At 37.6% G+C, this 13,733-nt stretch overlaps 6 protein-coding genes across 6 annotated transcripts; 3 read left to right on the top strand and 3 right to left on the bottom strand.

The window, feature by feature from the left end:
- Positions 1 to 46: 46 nt before the first annotated feature.
- C9374_000756 (uncharacterized protein) lies at positions 47 to 574 on the top strand (the record flags this gene model as incomplete). Its single annotated transcript, XM_044697538.1, has 1 exon — positions 47 to 574. One exon carries the CDS (start codon positions 47 to 49, stop codon positions 572 to 574), a length of 528 nt encoding a protein of 175 aa, XP_044551898.1.
- A 532-nt stretch (positions 575 to 1,106) lies between these two features.
- C9374_000755 (uncharacterized protein) lies at positions 1,107 to 3,188 on the top strand (the record flags this gene model as incomplete). Its single annotated transcript, XM_044697527.1, has 1 exon — positions 1,107 to 3,188. One exon carries the CDS (start codon positions 1,107 to 1,109, stop codon positions 3,186 to 3,188), a length of 2,082 nt encoding a protein of 693 aa, XP_044551897.1.
- Positions 3,189 to 3,367: 179 nt separating this feature from the next.
- On the top strand, positions 3,368 to 5,485 carry C9374_000754 (uncharacterized protein; the record flags this gene model as incomplete). The annotated part of the gene is made up of 1 exon (XM_044697516.1): positions 3,368 to 5,485. The coding sequence occupies one exon, from the start codon at positions 3,368 to 3,370 to the stop codon at positions 5,483 to 5,485; it is 2,118 nt and encodes a 705-aa protein (XP_044551896.1).
- A 101-nt stretch (positions 5,486 to 5,586) lies between these two features.
- C9374_000753 (uncharacterized protein) lies at positions 5,587 to 7,266 on the bottom strand (the record flags this gene model as incomplete). Its single annotated transcript, XM_044697505.1, has 1 exon — positions 5,587 to 7,266. The coding sequence occupies one exon, from the start codon at positions 7,264 to 7,266 to the stop codon at positions 5,587 to 5,589; it is 1,680 nt and encodes a 559-aa protein (XP_044551895.1).
- Positions 7,267 to 8,261: 995 nt separating this feature from the next.
- C9374_000752 (uncharacterized protein) lies at positions 8,262 to 9,890 on the bottom strand (the record flags this gene model as incomplete). Its single annotated transcript, XM_044697494.1, has 1 exon — positions 8,262 to 9,890. The coding sequence occupies one exon, from the start codon at positions 9,888 to 9,890 to the stop codon at positions 8,262 to 8,264; it is 1,629 nt and encodes a 542-aa protein (XP_044551894.1).
- A 344-nt stretch (positions 9,891 to 10,234) lies between these two features.
- C9374_000751 (uncharacterized protein) lies at positions 10,235 to 13,633 on the bottom strand (the record flags this gene model as incomplete). Its single annotated transcript, XM_044697483.1, has 1 exon — positions 10,235 to 13,633. One exon carries the CDS (start codon positions 13,631 to 13,633, stop codon positions 10,235 to 10,237), a length of 3,399 nt encoding a protein of 1,132 aa, XP_044551893.1.
- Between the last annotated feature and the right edge of the window lie 100 nt (positions 13,634 to 13,733).

The following is a 13,733-nucleotide window of genomic DNA, read 5'->3' as shown; positions in this document are numbered from 1 at the left end:
TCACTTTCATTGAGGACGAATTCAACCCCAGAACATGATTCAAAAAATGAGCTTTTGTTATGACATGGTACTTGTCTATGGTTGCGTACGTGGATGGCAAAGACCTGAATTCATTCAAAGGATCAAGAGATTCATTCCAAGAGACTTGGTTCATACCAAGCTTGGTATTGCTTTTAATGATGATTTTGATTTTGAAAAACAGAGAAAGAAATGGAGACCAATAAAATTTGATGACGATGAAATTTATGAGGAGCTCTTGGAGAAGGGGCAACAGAATCATCTATTAGAACTATTGAACATTGATTCAAAGAAATTCATGTTCGTCTACGACGCCGGTGATAAGGAACTCCATTTAATCCTTAGAAGGATTCACATTGAAATGTGGAAGAAAATTAATTTTGATTTTAAGGATGGAAATGTTTTGTACAATGAGTTTGCTGACGATGACGGAAAATCATTTTACCGTTCGGTGGATGCACCAACTCTTGAAGAAATTGAACTGCTTCGAAAATACTCTGAGAAACTGGGTAAAGAGAGTATTTCTTCTTACATGTGTCTTCGTTACGAAAATTAATAAAATAGTTTCTGTGAGATTAAGGGATATACTTTCAACTAAATATTTATTCCCTCAATTCAAAACATTTTGAAAGGCAACAATAGAACAGCAGCAGTTGAACTAACGCAAAATTTCGTGTTGCGCTTATTTTTCATCAACTCTTGAGCCAATCTCGGGTATTTTCCTCCAACACAAAAAGACTTCTTTTGTTGTTCGTGGTTGCTGTTGGTGCACCAATTAACACACATCATACGAAAAAACAGAACCAACCTCGCTTGCACCTACTGCTGAAAATTTCCGTTCAAAAGTTTGAACCACCACAAGCACATTCCGTGTAGAGTTCATAACTTTTGTGCAATAGTATTAATAATAATCATAATAGTAATAGACATCATAACAAGTACGGGTTGGCTCAATTTCTGCTACTGCAATTCTGAGTTTGTTGAAATAATTTCCGAGAAAGAACACACGTTGCACAGTCTTCACAAGAGCTATTCGAGAATAACAACAACAGCAATAATTCGTCCATCATCTCTCTACGGAACGCGTAATGAATGAGAAGGAAGAAGTAAACCTTTCAACCGAAACCAAGCACAAGCCTGTTCCGATAAAACCCAAAGAAGAAACACACAATGGCTGGATGAAGAATGTACAGAAACACACAACAATCCCAATCTCAGAAAGAGCTCATCCAACAGTTCCATCCCCTAGTTTAAACCGACCCGTAGAGAAACAACGTGTTAATTTTCATCCACAACACATTCATGATGATGAGGAACCGCCATCATATAAGGCTCTTTGGTTCAATAATGAATATAGTATTAGCAGTAGCGAGAGTGAGCATGCCGATGAAGAAACATTCACTTCAAGTACTTCAAGCTCTACTGCCGACAACTTCTTGTTTGATGAAATGGATGATGAACATTCTCCCGATTTGGCATCTAGTATCTCTGAGCGAGATAATAACAACAGAAATGACAAGGGTCATCAACAGCAGCATTCACAAAATAATCTCAACAACAAAAGAAACACTTCTGCTTCAGCTGGTGCTGGCACAACTAGTACTACAACAACAACTGCTGGTTTGAAGACTCACACACGACACCACCGAATGTGTTCCTTATCATCCCCAATGACCACAATGACGCCATTGCACAAATCTCAATCGTTGACCACACATTCCAAGAATTCATTCTTGGCGACTAATAGTAGTGGGGATCCTCTTGAGGAAGACAGTAGCCCTGCTCTCTCAGAAATTGTGTCACGACGAAGAAATTCCATTGATGAGACGCAACTATTTACTTCGTCGTCATCCAATAAGTTAAAATGCAAACAAAAGACGAAAAGGAGAAGAAAGAGTTCAAAGAAGATGCAATCGCCACCCTTATCATCTTCGTCACAGCCTCGATCTCTCACGATCGCTGCTGAGATGGCCTGTTCTCCAGTCAAGTCCTCTCTCTATGAACTGCACGATGAGTCATTTCAAATCTCAATTAACATTCATCATATGGAAGAAGCATTTGAATCGATTTTACAAATTGCTCCCTCAATCGAGAGCATGAGAGAAATGAAACGAGAGCTATTTCTCTCAGCCTATGGCGTCTACTTGTTTTTGTATGATCGTTTACTGGATCCCAATCTCGATATGAGTGGAGAAAATCATGAGGCACAAATGGAGAGGTTAAATTTGGTGAGAATTACAAAACTAATGATGCGACTAGTGATGAAAAATTTTGTCAATCTTGTGGCTTCGAATTCAAACGAGTCTAATATTGGATTGGAATTGAACATTTTCAACGAATGCTTGGCTCCAACCAACATCAAAAAACAAACTGAGGAGTTTTTAGAAAATCCTCTCGAATCGGCAAATATAATTAATTTTCAACTACTTGCCACATCCCCAGATAAAACAATGAGGGAGAAAATATTGAACACAATATTTAGAAATCTAAAACAGACAGGTTTTGTTGCATGTCTAAGACTAGGGCCTGATATTGTGGGCATTGATTATTTCATTTTTGCTTTTTACTTTGTAGAACATGTCTTCTACTCTAGAGATATTAATCACTTGGAATCCTTCTCAGAAGAATTACTGGAATGTATTCGACTGTTCGAAAATATGACCCATCGAAATGGTGATTCTTTCTCCCATCAAGAAGGTATTCGCATTGCTGAGAAAGGATTGCATGCCAAGGATTTTTTTGGAAGTTCAAACGACAATATTATTTTAACGTTTAAGGATTGGGAAACGGGTGTGGAAATTTCTCTCAATGCTTGCATGACACTTGTGCAGTCCATGTTGCTCTACTTATTCGATCAAGATCGAAGGCATGAAGCGTTTTTATTAGCGCTTCATGCTGTGGACATGGATCCTAAAAACATTTATGCTCTTCTCTTGTTGTACTATTACATGACGGAGGATGGATTTACAAGCAATAATACGCCATCGTCACCACCAACGTCCCCCAAGAACGCCACCTCTCCCATGAAAGGTATTGACATGATTGAACGTATGGAAACAATCATTAAGGAACACGGTCAATTGCCCTGTGAACATCCACATTTTTTCCCGTTGTTGGATGTGAAAGAGCATGCACAGTTGTTATGGAATAAAAAGTCGAATGGACGCTAGTTGTGTGTGGTGAAACGGTACTTCTGCACTGTCATCATCTAGTTCTTCCTTACCACCGGAACATTGAGACGAAACTGAGCGAAAAAGGAACTTGACAAGCATGAGTAGGGAATGGAGTGAGATGGGAAGTCACCTCGCAAAAAGCACTGAGTATCACGCTCGTGATAAACAACAAACAAATGAAACGAGCAGCTCCTTGCCATTACAACTCGGTCTTGAAACACAAATCTCCAAAACTCAACAATCACTTGGTTACAATTAATTTAATTGATTTTCATCATCTTGTGGAATCATCACCGAACACCATTTCTTGTGCTTTCCTTAATTTTTTATATCAACGTTTGAAAACAAAATTTGAAAATCAATCGAAAGGTTTCAGTAAATATTTACAGACAAGACACCAGTGGATACAACAAAACCGTGATATTCCCATTGAATTCATGAACGATCGGGAGTATGTGGAAAATTATGGCGCGACCCGTTCTAGTTTTGGGCATGAGGTCCAATGGTTGACACAACGAATGGGCGTTTCAGAATTGTTTGAAAATAATCAAAAACAAGCCGAAGTTATTGGAAATATTGAATTTTGGAGACCTTTTAAAATTGGAATCTTGCAACTTGTTGCTTCAGAGCGATTAACAATCCTGAAATTCGTTCCAAAAGCACTTTTACTTGAATGGAAAGTAGAATTGTCAATAATCTTTCCAAGATATTATGATTTCAACTTTTTATTTGATTTGGATGATTTTGATCAAGCAAAGTTAGCATTGGGAGATGGTCGTTGCTTATTAGCTCAGCTATCCGAAAGATTGAGAGACAATGAAGAAATGGTCATGCATGCAATCCGTTGTAATCCTTCAAAGAACTGCACGTTATATGCTTCTGAAAGATTGAAACAAGATCGAAGATTCAGTATGCAATCACTTCGATTTTACGCAGACAATGATTCATGGTTGCCAATTGAATTGGAAAATGATAAAGAATTCATTCTTGAATTACTGAATACTCCAATCACTGACATGTATGGGAATATTCAAGAAGACATGATCCAATCATGTGTTCCTCAACTCATAGACAAGCTACCAACAAGTATTCTCAATGAACTACCTGTAAATGTCAAGTTGCATGTTTTTCTACAATCATTTCTCAAAGATGTCTGGTGTCAGAGCCTTAAAGATGTATGGAAAGAAGGTTTACAAATACTGTATGAATTACCTGACGAATATTATCGAGTACACACGAATTATCAACAACGAAAACAATTGAGGAGAGGTCGGTTTGCAACCTCAATGAACAATGTACTCGAAAACGATCCTTTGAAAACGTTATGGGAACAAGTACTGACACGAATGTACAAGTATGATTGTGCTGCGGAAGACTTTTTGGATGAAGAATGTTTTTGGAGACGAGAGGATTGGGAGCTGTTTTTTCAATTTGCTCCACTTGAGATGAGAAATGATAGAAACTTTGCGATCCAAGCTGTCAAGGCACACGGATTATTCTTTCACCATATTTTGCCCAAATTCCAAAACGACAGACAATTTGTTTTAAAAGTACTTGACGCGCATGGGAATCTATTGAATGACGTTTTGGAACATTTTTTAAATGACAAGCAAGTCATTTTAACAGCATTGCAAAGTAGAAACCCATGCTCATTTTCTGACATTCCAACACAATTTCATGACGATAGGGATTGTTTTTGGGCAGCCATTGAAAACAATGCTTGTTATGTGAGTGATGCACTCGAAATATTTCAAAGATTTTTTGAACCGAGTGATCGAGAAGGAATAATTGATATCATCAAGAGAAATGGAAAGGTTTTCATGCATGTACCAGGTCATTTATTAATGGATGCTGACTTTATCTTGCAATGTGTGAAAGCAAATCCCACCATAGTTGACCGTATTCTCTCCGCTAAAGTTTTGTTAACCTCTGAAATTGTAACAGAATGTATGAAGTATTGTGGAACAATCACAGAAAAACTCACTCTCTTTCTTAAAAAGAGTCATAAAGTTCAACTCGTTCAAAAGTTGACGTTCCATGAAGCGGTAACGTTGTTCAAGGATTTGAAAAAGAAGAGATTGGAATTGGAATATTGTGGATGCGACATTCCTGAATCTTACTTGTTAAAAGAGCCAATCCAAGTTTTAGATGTGCCAGAAGTAAGTCTAAGGTTAGATTTGGGACGTGTATGGGACCCGCTTTCGAGAGGAAGGACGTATCTCAAGTGGAAAGATTACTTGTTTGGAAATGCAACTTGGGAAAGTTTTTTTGAAAGAAATGATCCTTCAGTGTGAAAAAAGTCTTTTTCGAAATTCTTAATGATTTAATTTTGATGCAATGGAATAAACTCTGAAGTAATTACTTTTGTGGTTCTCTTCTACAGGACCGAGCTTATTTACAGCAATCTCTGTAATGCCTTTGAGATCAATTCATGATATAAACCCTTAGGATCAATCCTTTCATGACAATCTCCATATGGTTCGGAGTGAACTCGTGCGGTCACCTTAAATCCTGGTTCTTCATCAGAATTTCCCTTCACACACTCCAACAAATGAGTATAGTGAATCAAGGAAACAATTTTCACCTCAGTCGCCCAAGTCTCATGAATTTTCAAGTTCAAATCCGAACAAGTCAAAGTGTGTCTAAAACACATGGGTACATAAAACATGACTGCATTTGGTTTCGTCATGAAGAGTGACATGTACGAAGCAGCTCCCTGTGTGGAAATATAAACATCTAAATCTCCAAAAAATTGTACTTGTTCCTCAAACGACATTCTCTCCAATTTCAAATTCACAATTTCCACACGTTCATATTTGGGTTCATGTTTCCCTCGAACACTATTGGCCAATTCCAACATTTCACTTTCCGTGACATTCTGTCTTAAATAATTGACAATCTTGTCGACATTAATAATAGCATCTCGATTGATCGAATGCAATGGTTTGTTCTGAATCGCAATTCTGAACACTTTTGAAAACTTCTTCTGAGGTTTTACATTCAATTGTCTCAACAAGTACTTTCGAAATAAGGTAATGACAGATTCTCGTCCCTCAATAAAGCTATACATGGAACCAGTCGATCCAACAATGAAACTCGAAAAACAAGTATCCATTTCATGTGCATGTGCATCATTGGGATTCATTCCATGAAATTCACATGGAGCGTTCTTAATAAAAGATCCTTCGACATGATTGGAACCTTGTTGTAATGGTTCTAAATTGGTCATTCTTCGAGCCCATTCTAGAGAACTATTCGTTGCTAAATCTCCGTGTAATTTTACAAGTTCAGGTGTTCGAGTGTCTCCTGGAATTTTAGGATACATGTCATCCATAAAGAGTAAATGACTGTCAGGACTCACATAATCAAAATTAATCATCGAGTTGAAGACGAGAGCAAAATTATCCAAAATTGCATGACCAATATTACTCGTGGCATGTCTCGAAGTACCAAATGTTGGTTTTTCAATCCATTTAAAATTTTTTGACAACTCCATGACATTTGAATTTCCCAAATTAGGAACAGTTCCATTCACTCCTCGAACTAACACTGCACTTGGAGGATCCAACACTTTGATTCTCACTCGATGAATATCTCCAGTCAACGCATGATACGAATTGGTTTGTACCCAAACTTTTTCACTCTTCTCTTTCGCATGTGGAGATTTTGAAAATAAAATCCATTCGCCTTTTCGATTGAAACAAATATTTTCAAATAAACAAGTGGTGAATAGATGAGCAAAATGTTTTCGTTCCAAATCGAGTCGATATCGAATGCATCGATAAGAACTTTGAAAGGTCGAAGTGAAATTTTCAAATAAACCAAATTCCTCAATTACCTTTTTAGGAAGGTGTTGTTGTTCCAAAGATTTTTTCAATGATGATGATGATACTGATACCATATCCTTGAGAATGAATGGTTGGAAAACTTCCAGAACCGACGGTGGTCGATATCCTTTTAAAAAAGAAAATCCAGAAAATACATGTTTTTGTATTCGCCATGAAGTTTCATTCCAATGGCCATTGGTTGAATTTTGTTCAAGAAGTGTTTGATTTTGATGATGATGAATGAACATTTGTGATGGAAATGATCCATGATGATTTTGAATCTTTTTCAACAAGAACAAGTTCAAAAACAATGCACTCGTTCCCAACCATACAATCCACAAGATTTTGCATGTCAGAAATCGAAAGGAATGTATGAAGGAAGTGGTCGTATTGGGACATGCGTTCGAGAGGAGGGTTGTTGTAGTGGAGGTGATGGAAGGATTTGAAAAGTTTGTTACAAGCTTGGATTTTAATTGGGAATATACAAAATGACATGTTGAGAGAAGATTGGAAAAGATGACAACAAGAATAACACTTATGGATGAGAGCCACGATTGCAATTGAGAGGAAGAGGATTGAAGCAAAGAGAGGATGAGTGGTAGTATATTGTTGTTGTTATTCATGTTGGGATTATTCATGTTGGGATGATTGTTGTTGCAAGGATTGGGTGGGTTCATTGTTGAGAACTATGATTCGTGTGATTGTGTTGTTGTGATTCGTGTGATTGTGTTATTATGATTCGTGTTGTTGAGATTGCAATGACACCGAGTTTGTTTTTTTAGAATGTTTCTGTTTGCATGAAGGAGTTGAATTGGAAAAAGGTTTTTTCCGCGAAAGCTGTCATCCATCTCGGCGGCTGTGTTGCTTTTGGGAGAGTTCAAAACATCGAATGAACTAGGTAGATCTACAACACAAATGAGCGCCGTTCATGGTCAGGTTTACGAATACTAACAGGTGTTGACAACACCGTCGAATGGTGAGGAATTCTTGTTATTATTCCATTGGTTCGACCTTTAGACAATAATTTACAACGAACAACTCCGAATTCTTTGATGTCACGGACATTTTCTTCGAAAAAATACTTCATTACCATTTAGCATCCAAGAGATACACTTAGAACCTTACAATTGTAGGAGAGAAGTGACTCAGTGGTGTTTCTTAATTTCGTAAAGAAGTGTTTCGAAATGCGAGAATTCTTGTTGTCAAAGGTTGGCAATTAAGTCGTCACCATGAAATGATATCCCTATTTACTTCCATTTGAATCGATAAACAAATTCCCTCGTTCGAGTTGTAATCGTTCAATGGCATCGAAGAGTGCCTTGATGTTTCCTTTACCAAAGCCACTGTTTCCTCTTCGTGAAATTATTTCAAAATAGAAGGTTGGTCTGTCTTCGATTGGTTTGGTAAATGTTTGTAAAAGATAACGGAAATTATTACTGTGTGAAGAGGAATTCTCGGCAGTGTCTTCTAAATCTTGATCTTTTGGAAATACAATGCCATCCACAAGAATGGTATTCTCTTCTAAGAGAGCCCAATCTTCAACAACCATGTTATAGAGCTCTGCTTTCTCTTCTCTCCATGTCTTGTAATATGTGGGAGGTACAGATATGTAATCAACTCCAACCTTTCTTGATTTGGACACGGCATTGATAATATCTTCTGTGTGAACAGCCAAATGTGCCACACCTGGTCCGTCATGATAATCCAAAAATTCCTGAATTTGACTCTTTGAGTGTTTGGTGTTCACTGGTTCAATCAAGACAAATTTAATCATTTTCTTCATGACCTTCGAAGCAATAAGTTCTCTTCTTTCGTGTAATTCCTTCTCACTGATGGTGTTTCTGTCATCTTCTCCGAGTCCGTGTAGCTCAATATGTCTATTCAGAGAGGAAAGTAATGAGGGTGCCACAACCATGGTTGTTAAGCCACCCAAATCTTTTTCTGAACTCTTAATTTGAATTCCTTTTTGTTGATCCTCATCATCATTATTGTAGAAACGTTCAAATCCTAAAGCTTGTGAATACCATCCAATTAATTCAACCAAAGTTCCCTTAGGAATGGCAATTGCAAAATGATCCAAATATTCCAAATAATTACCAATGCTCGACACGTTTCGTTTACAAGTATTCTTAAAGGAAGGTAAAAAGACACCCTGTTGTTCCTCCTCATAATGTTGATGATTGGAATGTCCATTACAATGAGCTTGATGCGAAAATGGTGAAGCTTTTTGATGATCTCGATTGATGAGTGTATGAATCCAAGCCTTCTCTCCGAACTGAGTCGCCACACAAGCAAACTCTATATAATCCTCATCATCGGAATGATTACAGTAAATTCTTGTAGGAGGAGAAAGTGGAATGGTTTTTGGATGTTTGCAAGCTTGTTCAAAAGCCTTCTCAACATTGCTTACTAACAAGGCCAAGTCATGAGCATGATTACTTCCGTGGGATTGAATAGATTCATAGAATTTGTAAATGGGATCATTCTGTATGTATGGAGAATCACTCGTGGTGGTGGTTGAATTGTTATGAATTGTATTGTAGTTGTTATCGTGATGATGATGATGGTTGGTGGATGAGCCAATCCTATGATGTCGGCAATGACTCAAATTCGTATATAAATAGGGATGTAATTGGGTGTTCAATTCCAATCTACAGGGAGCCTTATGAAGAGCCGATGTAAAGGCCAGTATAATTTCATTCTGTCTTACCACATGAGTACAAAAATCCTTGTTTCCAGTTTCAAGACCTTCATAGGCCATCGGAGTGAATCCGAGATGAGAGCAATAATAGGCCGAGGATTGAAGAGCGTTATCGACATGGAAACGAACGTGGTCGACTCCAATCACATAACTATTTAAATTTCCGTTCATTAGTCAGCAATAATTGTTGTTCGGATGTTGTTGAAAGATGTCAGTGTTGTTCTTCTTCTTGTTGTTGGTTCACAATGAAATCAAAATTACGGAAAAAACTAATGAAATCCCAAGTGTTCACGACGACTATTAATTTGTTTTGTTTTTAAGTTCCAATCTACTACTACTAGGAGCTCTCACACTTGGCAACCTCACGAATTTTGATTGAAGTAACAAAGCGGAGGTTGAAAATGATCGGATGTTCGTTCAATTTTTTCAATGCAACACTAAAATCCTCCGAAAAAGAATCACAGTGATGATCCCAACATCGATCAATATACTCGCTTTATTTACATGCAAATCTCCTAGTCAAAGTATTCATCTGCAGGTTTTTCTTCTCCCTCAATCAATGGTTTGGTGGTCTCTTTTCCTGCCTTAAGGTGAGTAAGGTTCTTGAAGAATGAATCTTTGATTGTGTCTTTAATTCCAGTCAAACCGCCAGGGCTTAGACTGAATCGACTCGTTTTCTTGTTGTGTTCGGCAGATTCTGGGTGGTCATGAGTGCCATTAGATGCAGTTGATGAAGTGGTCGAAGATGTGGTCGTACTCGAAACTCGGTCCAAGCTCGTTCGTGAGGAAAGGTTCTTTTTCAAAATTTCAATAAATTCGAATTTTCTCTTCTTGTTTTGTTGACACACCATACTCAATTCGAATAACATGCACAAATTTTGTAAAATCACTTGTTTCTCAGCGGAACTTGTTGAGGTCTTTGCAAGTTGTTCATAAGTGAACAATGGCTTGACGTTCAACACTGTACAAAACTTCATATATTGTGCAACGTTTTCCTGTTCAATTTGCTTGTTCACTGGTAACTTGAAAAGGCACACTGGAGTGTTGTTGTTGGATGGGCTAGAGTACTCTGGGAAGATGTAATTATTCACTATTTTACAAAATAGTCCACCATCTTTCAAATTATCGTATAATGTCCAAGTAGTGTCGTATTCTTCTTTACAAATTGTTGAGATCCATTTACCGATGGCCTTCTCAGTGTAGTAATACAAATCTTTTGGATCTAAATCACCAGGCATAGCTTGTTGTGCTCTTCTGAATAGGGCCATTACTGACTTGCCTTTCATTGTTTCCATGAGTTCGGAATAGTATGGCTTTTCCTCAAGTTTGAAACCTTCTTGCTTCATTCTGAGAAGGAATTGGATGGCTGGAGAGAGAGCAACAGGAGGTGTGGATGTTGTGGTAGAGTTTGGTGTAGATGGAGTGTTTACATTGGGAGTGACAGGAGTGGAGATTTGCTTTGGAGGTGTTTCTGGAGCGTCGTGGCTTGATGCATTGGTTTTGGAAATTGGAGTTCCAATTGGATTGAAAATATGTACGGCAGGTACTTCAGGAGTGACAACGTTTGGTTTTGTTGCAGTTCCATTGGTTGTTGTGACTGTTTGTTTGTTGAGCTCGGTTTGCATCGTGTGCTTCTCTTTGACGAGTCTCGTGACCTTTTCTTGGTACAATTTTTGAACCTTTGTAAGAGTATTTGATAGTTCCTTGATTTTTTCATCATACGCTTGAATCTTGTTGTTGATTGTAGAATTAAGAGTTGTTTCATGAGCATGATTATTGTTGCTACTCGTGAGTAGTGACATAGCCTTCTTGACATCATTTTCAAGCTTAGTCTTCTCATTGCTTAGCTTCACCTTATCTTCACGCTCCTTATCTAACAAGGATTGCAATCTGGTGACATTTCTTGAGGCTTCGTCGAGCTTTTCTTTCAATGAGTTCTCCTCCTTTTTGTTTTTGTTTTCTTCCTTGGTAGCCATGCTCTCTTTCTCAGTGTTGAGCTTGGAAATTTCCATTGTCAACTGATTAATGGTCTCTTCTCGTTGAAGATCTTTCTCTTTGAGAGTCAATATTTCTGATCTGAGCTGTGAGATGATATCATTGAGTGTATCCACTTCCTTTTTGTGTTCCTCTTCAAGTCTCTTGTATTCTGTGTCCTTGTTAGTGATGGTATTTCGTAGGTCATTAATAATCTTATTTAACCCTTCGATATATGAGGTAGCTTCCTCTTCTTTTTCATGAAGCCCTTCCTCCTTTTTGCTCAGAATGTTTCTCATGTGATCAAGAGTGTTATTGAGCTCTGCAATTTCTTGTGTTTTTTCTTGCTCTTTTCGAGAGAGCTCGAGTTCCTTCTTGGCAAGATTCTTCTTTAACTCTTCAATTTGGTTATTCAGTGTATCAGTTTGAGATTCAAATGAAACACGTTGACGTGATATTTCTGTCTCTTTCTGTGACAAAGTTTGAGTTAAGGTGTTAATAGAGAGTTGAAGTTCTTCCACTTTTTCGTGATGATCCTCGCTGGCCTTTTGAATCTCTTCTTCTCGTTTCATTATGGTATTTTGTAATTCAGATATTGTATGTTCGAGATTTTCTTTCAAAAAGTTGCTCTGCTCCTTTTGCAATTTGAGATCATGCTCCTGTGCAGAAATACGACTGTTCAATGTCTCTGTTGTTTGTTTCATATCGTGTAAGATTTGTTCTTTCTCTCTTTCCAATTCTTCAATGTTCTTTTGTTTTTGAGAAATATTAGATTGAAGCAGAGTAATTTCCTGTTCTTTTTCCTCTTGCAGATTTTGCTTGGCTTTCTCGAGACTTTCGAGTTGTGACTTTAAGTTAGAAACTTGTGTGTTAAGAGATGATGCCTCTTGTCTGAGAGAATTTTCCAGAGCACGAAATTCGCTTTCTTCCTTTTGTATTTGGCTCTCTTTTTGAAGGAGTGTCTCTCTGAGTTCTGACAGAGAGTTTTCTGAACGTTGTAACTCGGATTCCTTATTGGAAAGTGATTTTTGAATTTCGTTGAGCTGATCTTGATTTTCTCGCAACTGTTTTGTGAGTGAAGCCACTGTTTTTTCTGTTGCTTCTAATTTGTTCTTTGTCGTTAAAGCTTCATTTTGCAATCTAGATACTTCCGACTGTGATGTCGACAGTTGGGAGTTAATGGCGCTGATTTCTTCACTCTTTCCCTCTAACTGTTGCGTGATATTGTGTAAATCTTGGAGAGTAGAGTTATAGGTTGATTGAAGAGATGAATGTTCTTGCTGTGCCATAATTAATTGAGATTCGGTATCTGAAATTTGTTTCATCAAATTTTCTTTTTCAGTCACGAACGATAATTTCAATTCTCCAAGCTCAGAATGAAGTGTGGCAGTTTGGTGCTCCAATGTCTCAATTTCATGCTTGCTTGTTGTAATTGTTTCTTGAAGCTTTTCTTGTAGGGAAAGAATCTCAGAACTGAGAGACTCTATTTTCTTCTCCTTCTCAGATATTTGCCTTTTTAGTTCTTCGATGGTTTGCTCTAAATCTTTCTTCAAGATCGAATGTTGCTTGGCCTCAATATCCATTCTAGATCTTAAATTTTCAATATCTCCATCTTTTTGCTTGGTGAGCAATGCAAAATTTTGTTCCATAGTTTTGCCATCCTTAATGAGGTTCTCAATTTTGCTGTTTAAATCGATTTTCATTTGCTCATGCTCACGTTGTTGTGTTTGCAATTTTTGTTGCAAGACTCTGTACCTAGTTTGCAATTCTTCTTGATAACTTTGAAGCGACTGTTTTTGTTTGACAAGTTCTAGATGATCATTTCTAGCTTGTTTTTCAGTTCGCTGAAGTTGTCGTTTAGTTAAAACACTTTCCGTTTCGGAAGTTTGAGATTGATTCTTGAGTGCGTGGTAAGCGTTCAAGTGAAGTAGAAAGTCCATGATGATGGCACGAGTTGTGGTGGTTTTTGTTTGTTGGATGATGATGATGTGTTGTATGGAATCGAATTTGAACACAATAAATTATTTTTGTCTCAATGTG

Source organism: Naegleria lovaniensis, assembly GCF_003324165.1.
Source record: "Naegleria lovaniensis strain ATCC 30569 chromosome Unknown tig011, whole genome shotgun sequence".
In the NCBI taxonomy this organism is placed as follows: domain Eukaryota; phylum Heterolobosea; class Eutetramitea; order Acrasida; family Naegleriidae; genus Naegleria; species Naegleria lovaniensis.
Note: the sequence above shows the minus strand (reverse complement) of the source record. Positions and strands in the feature narration are given on the sequence as shown.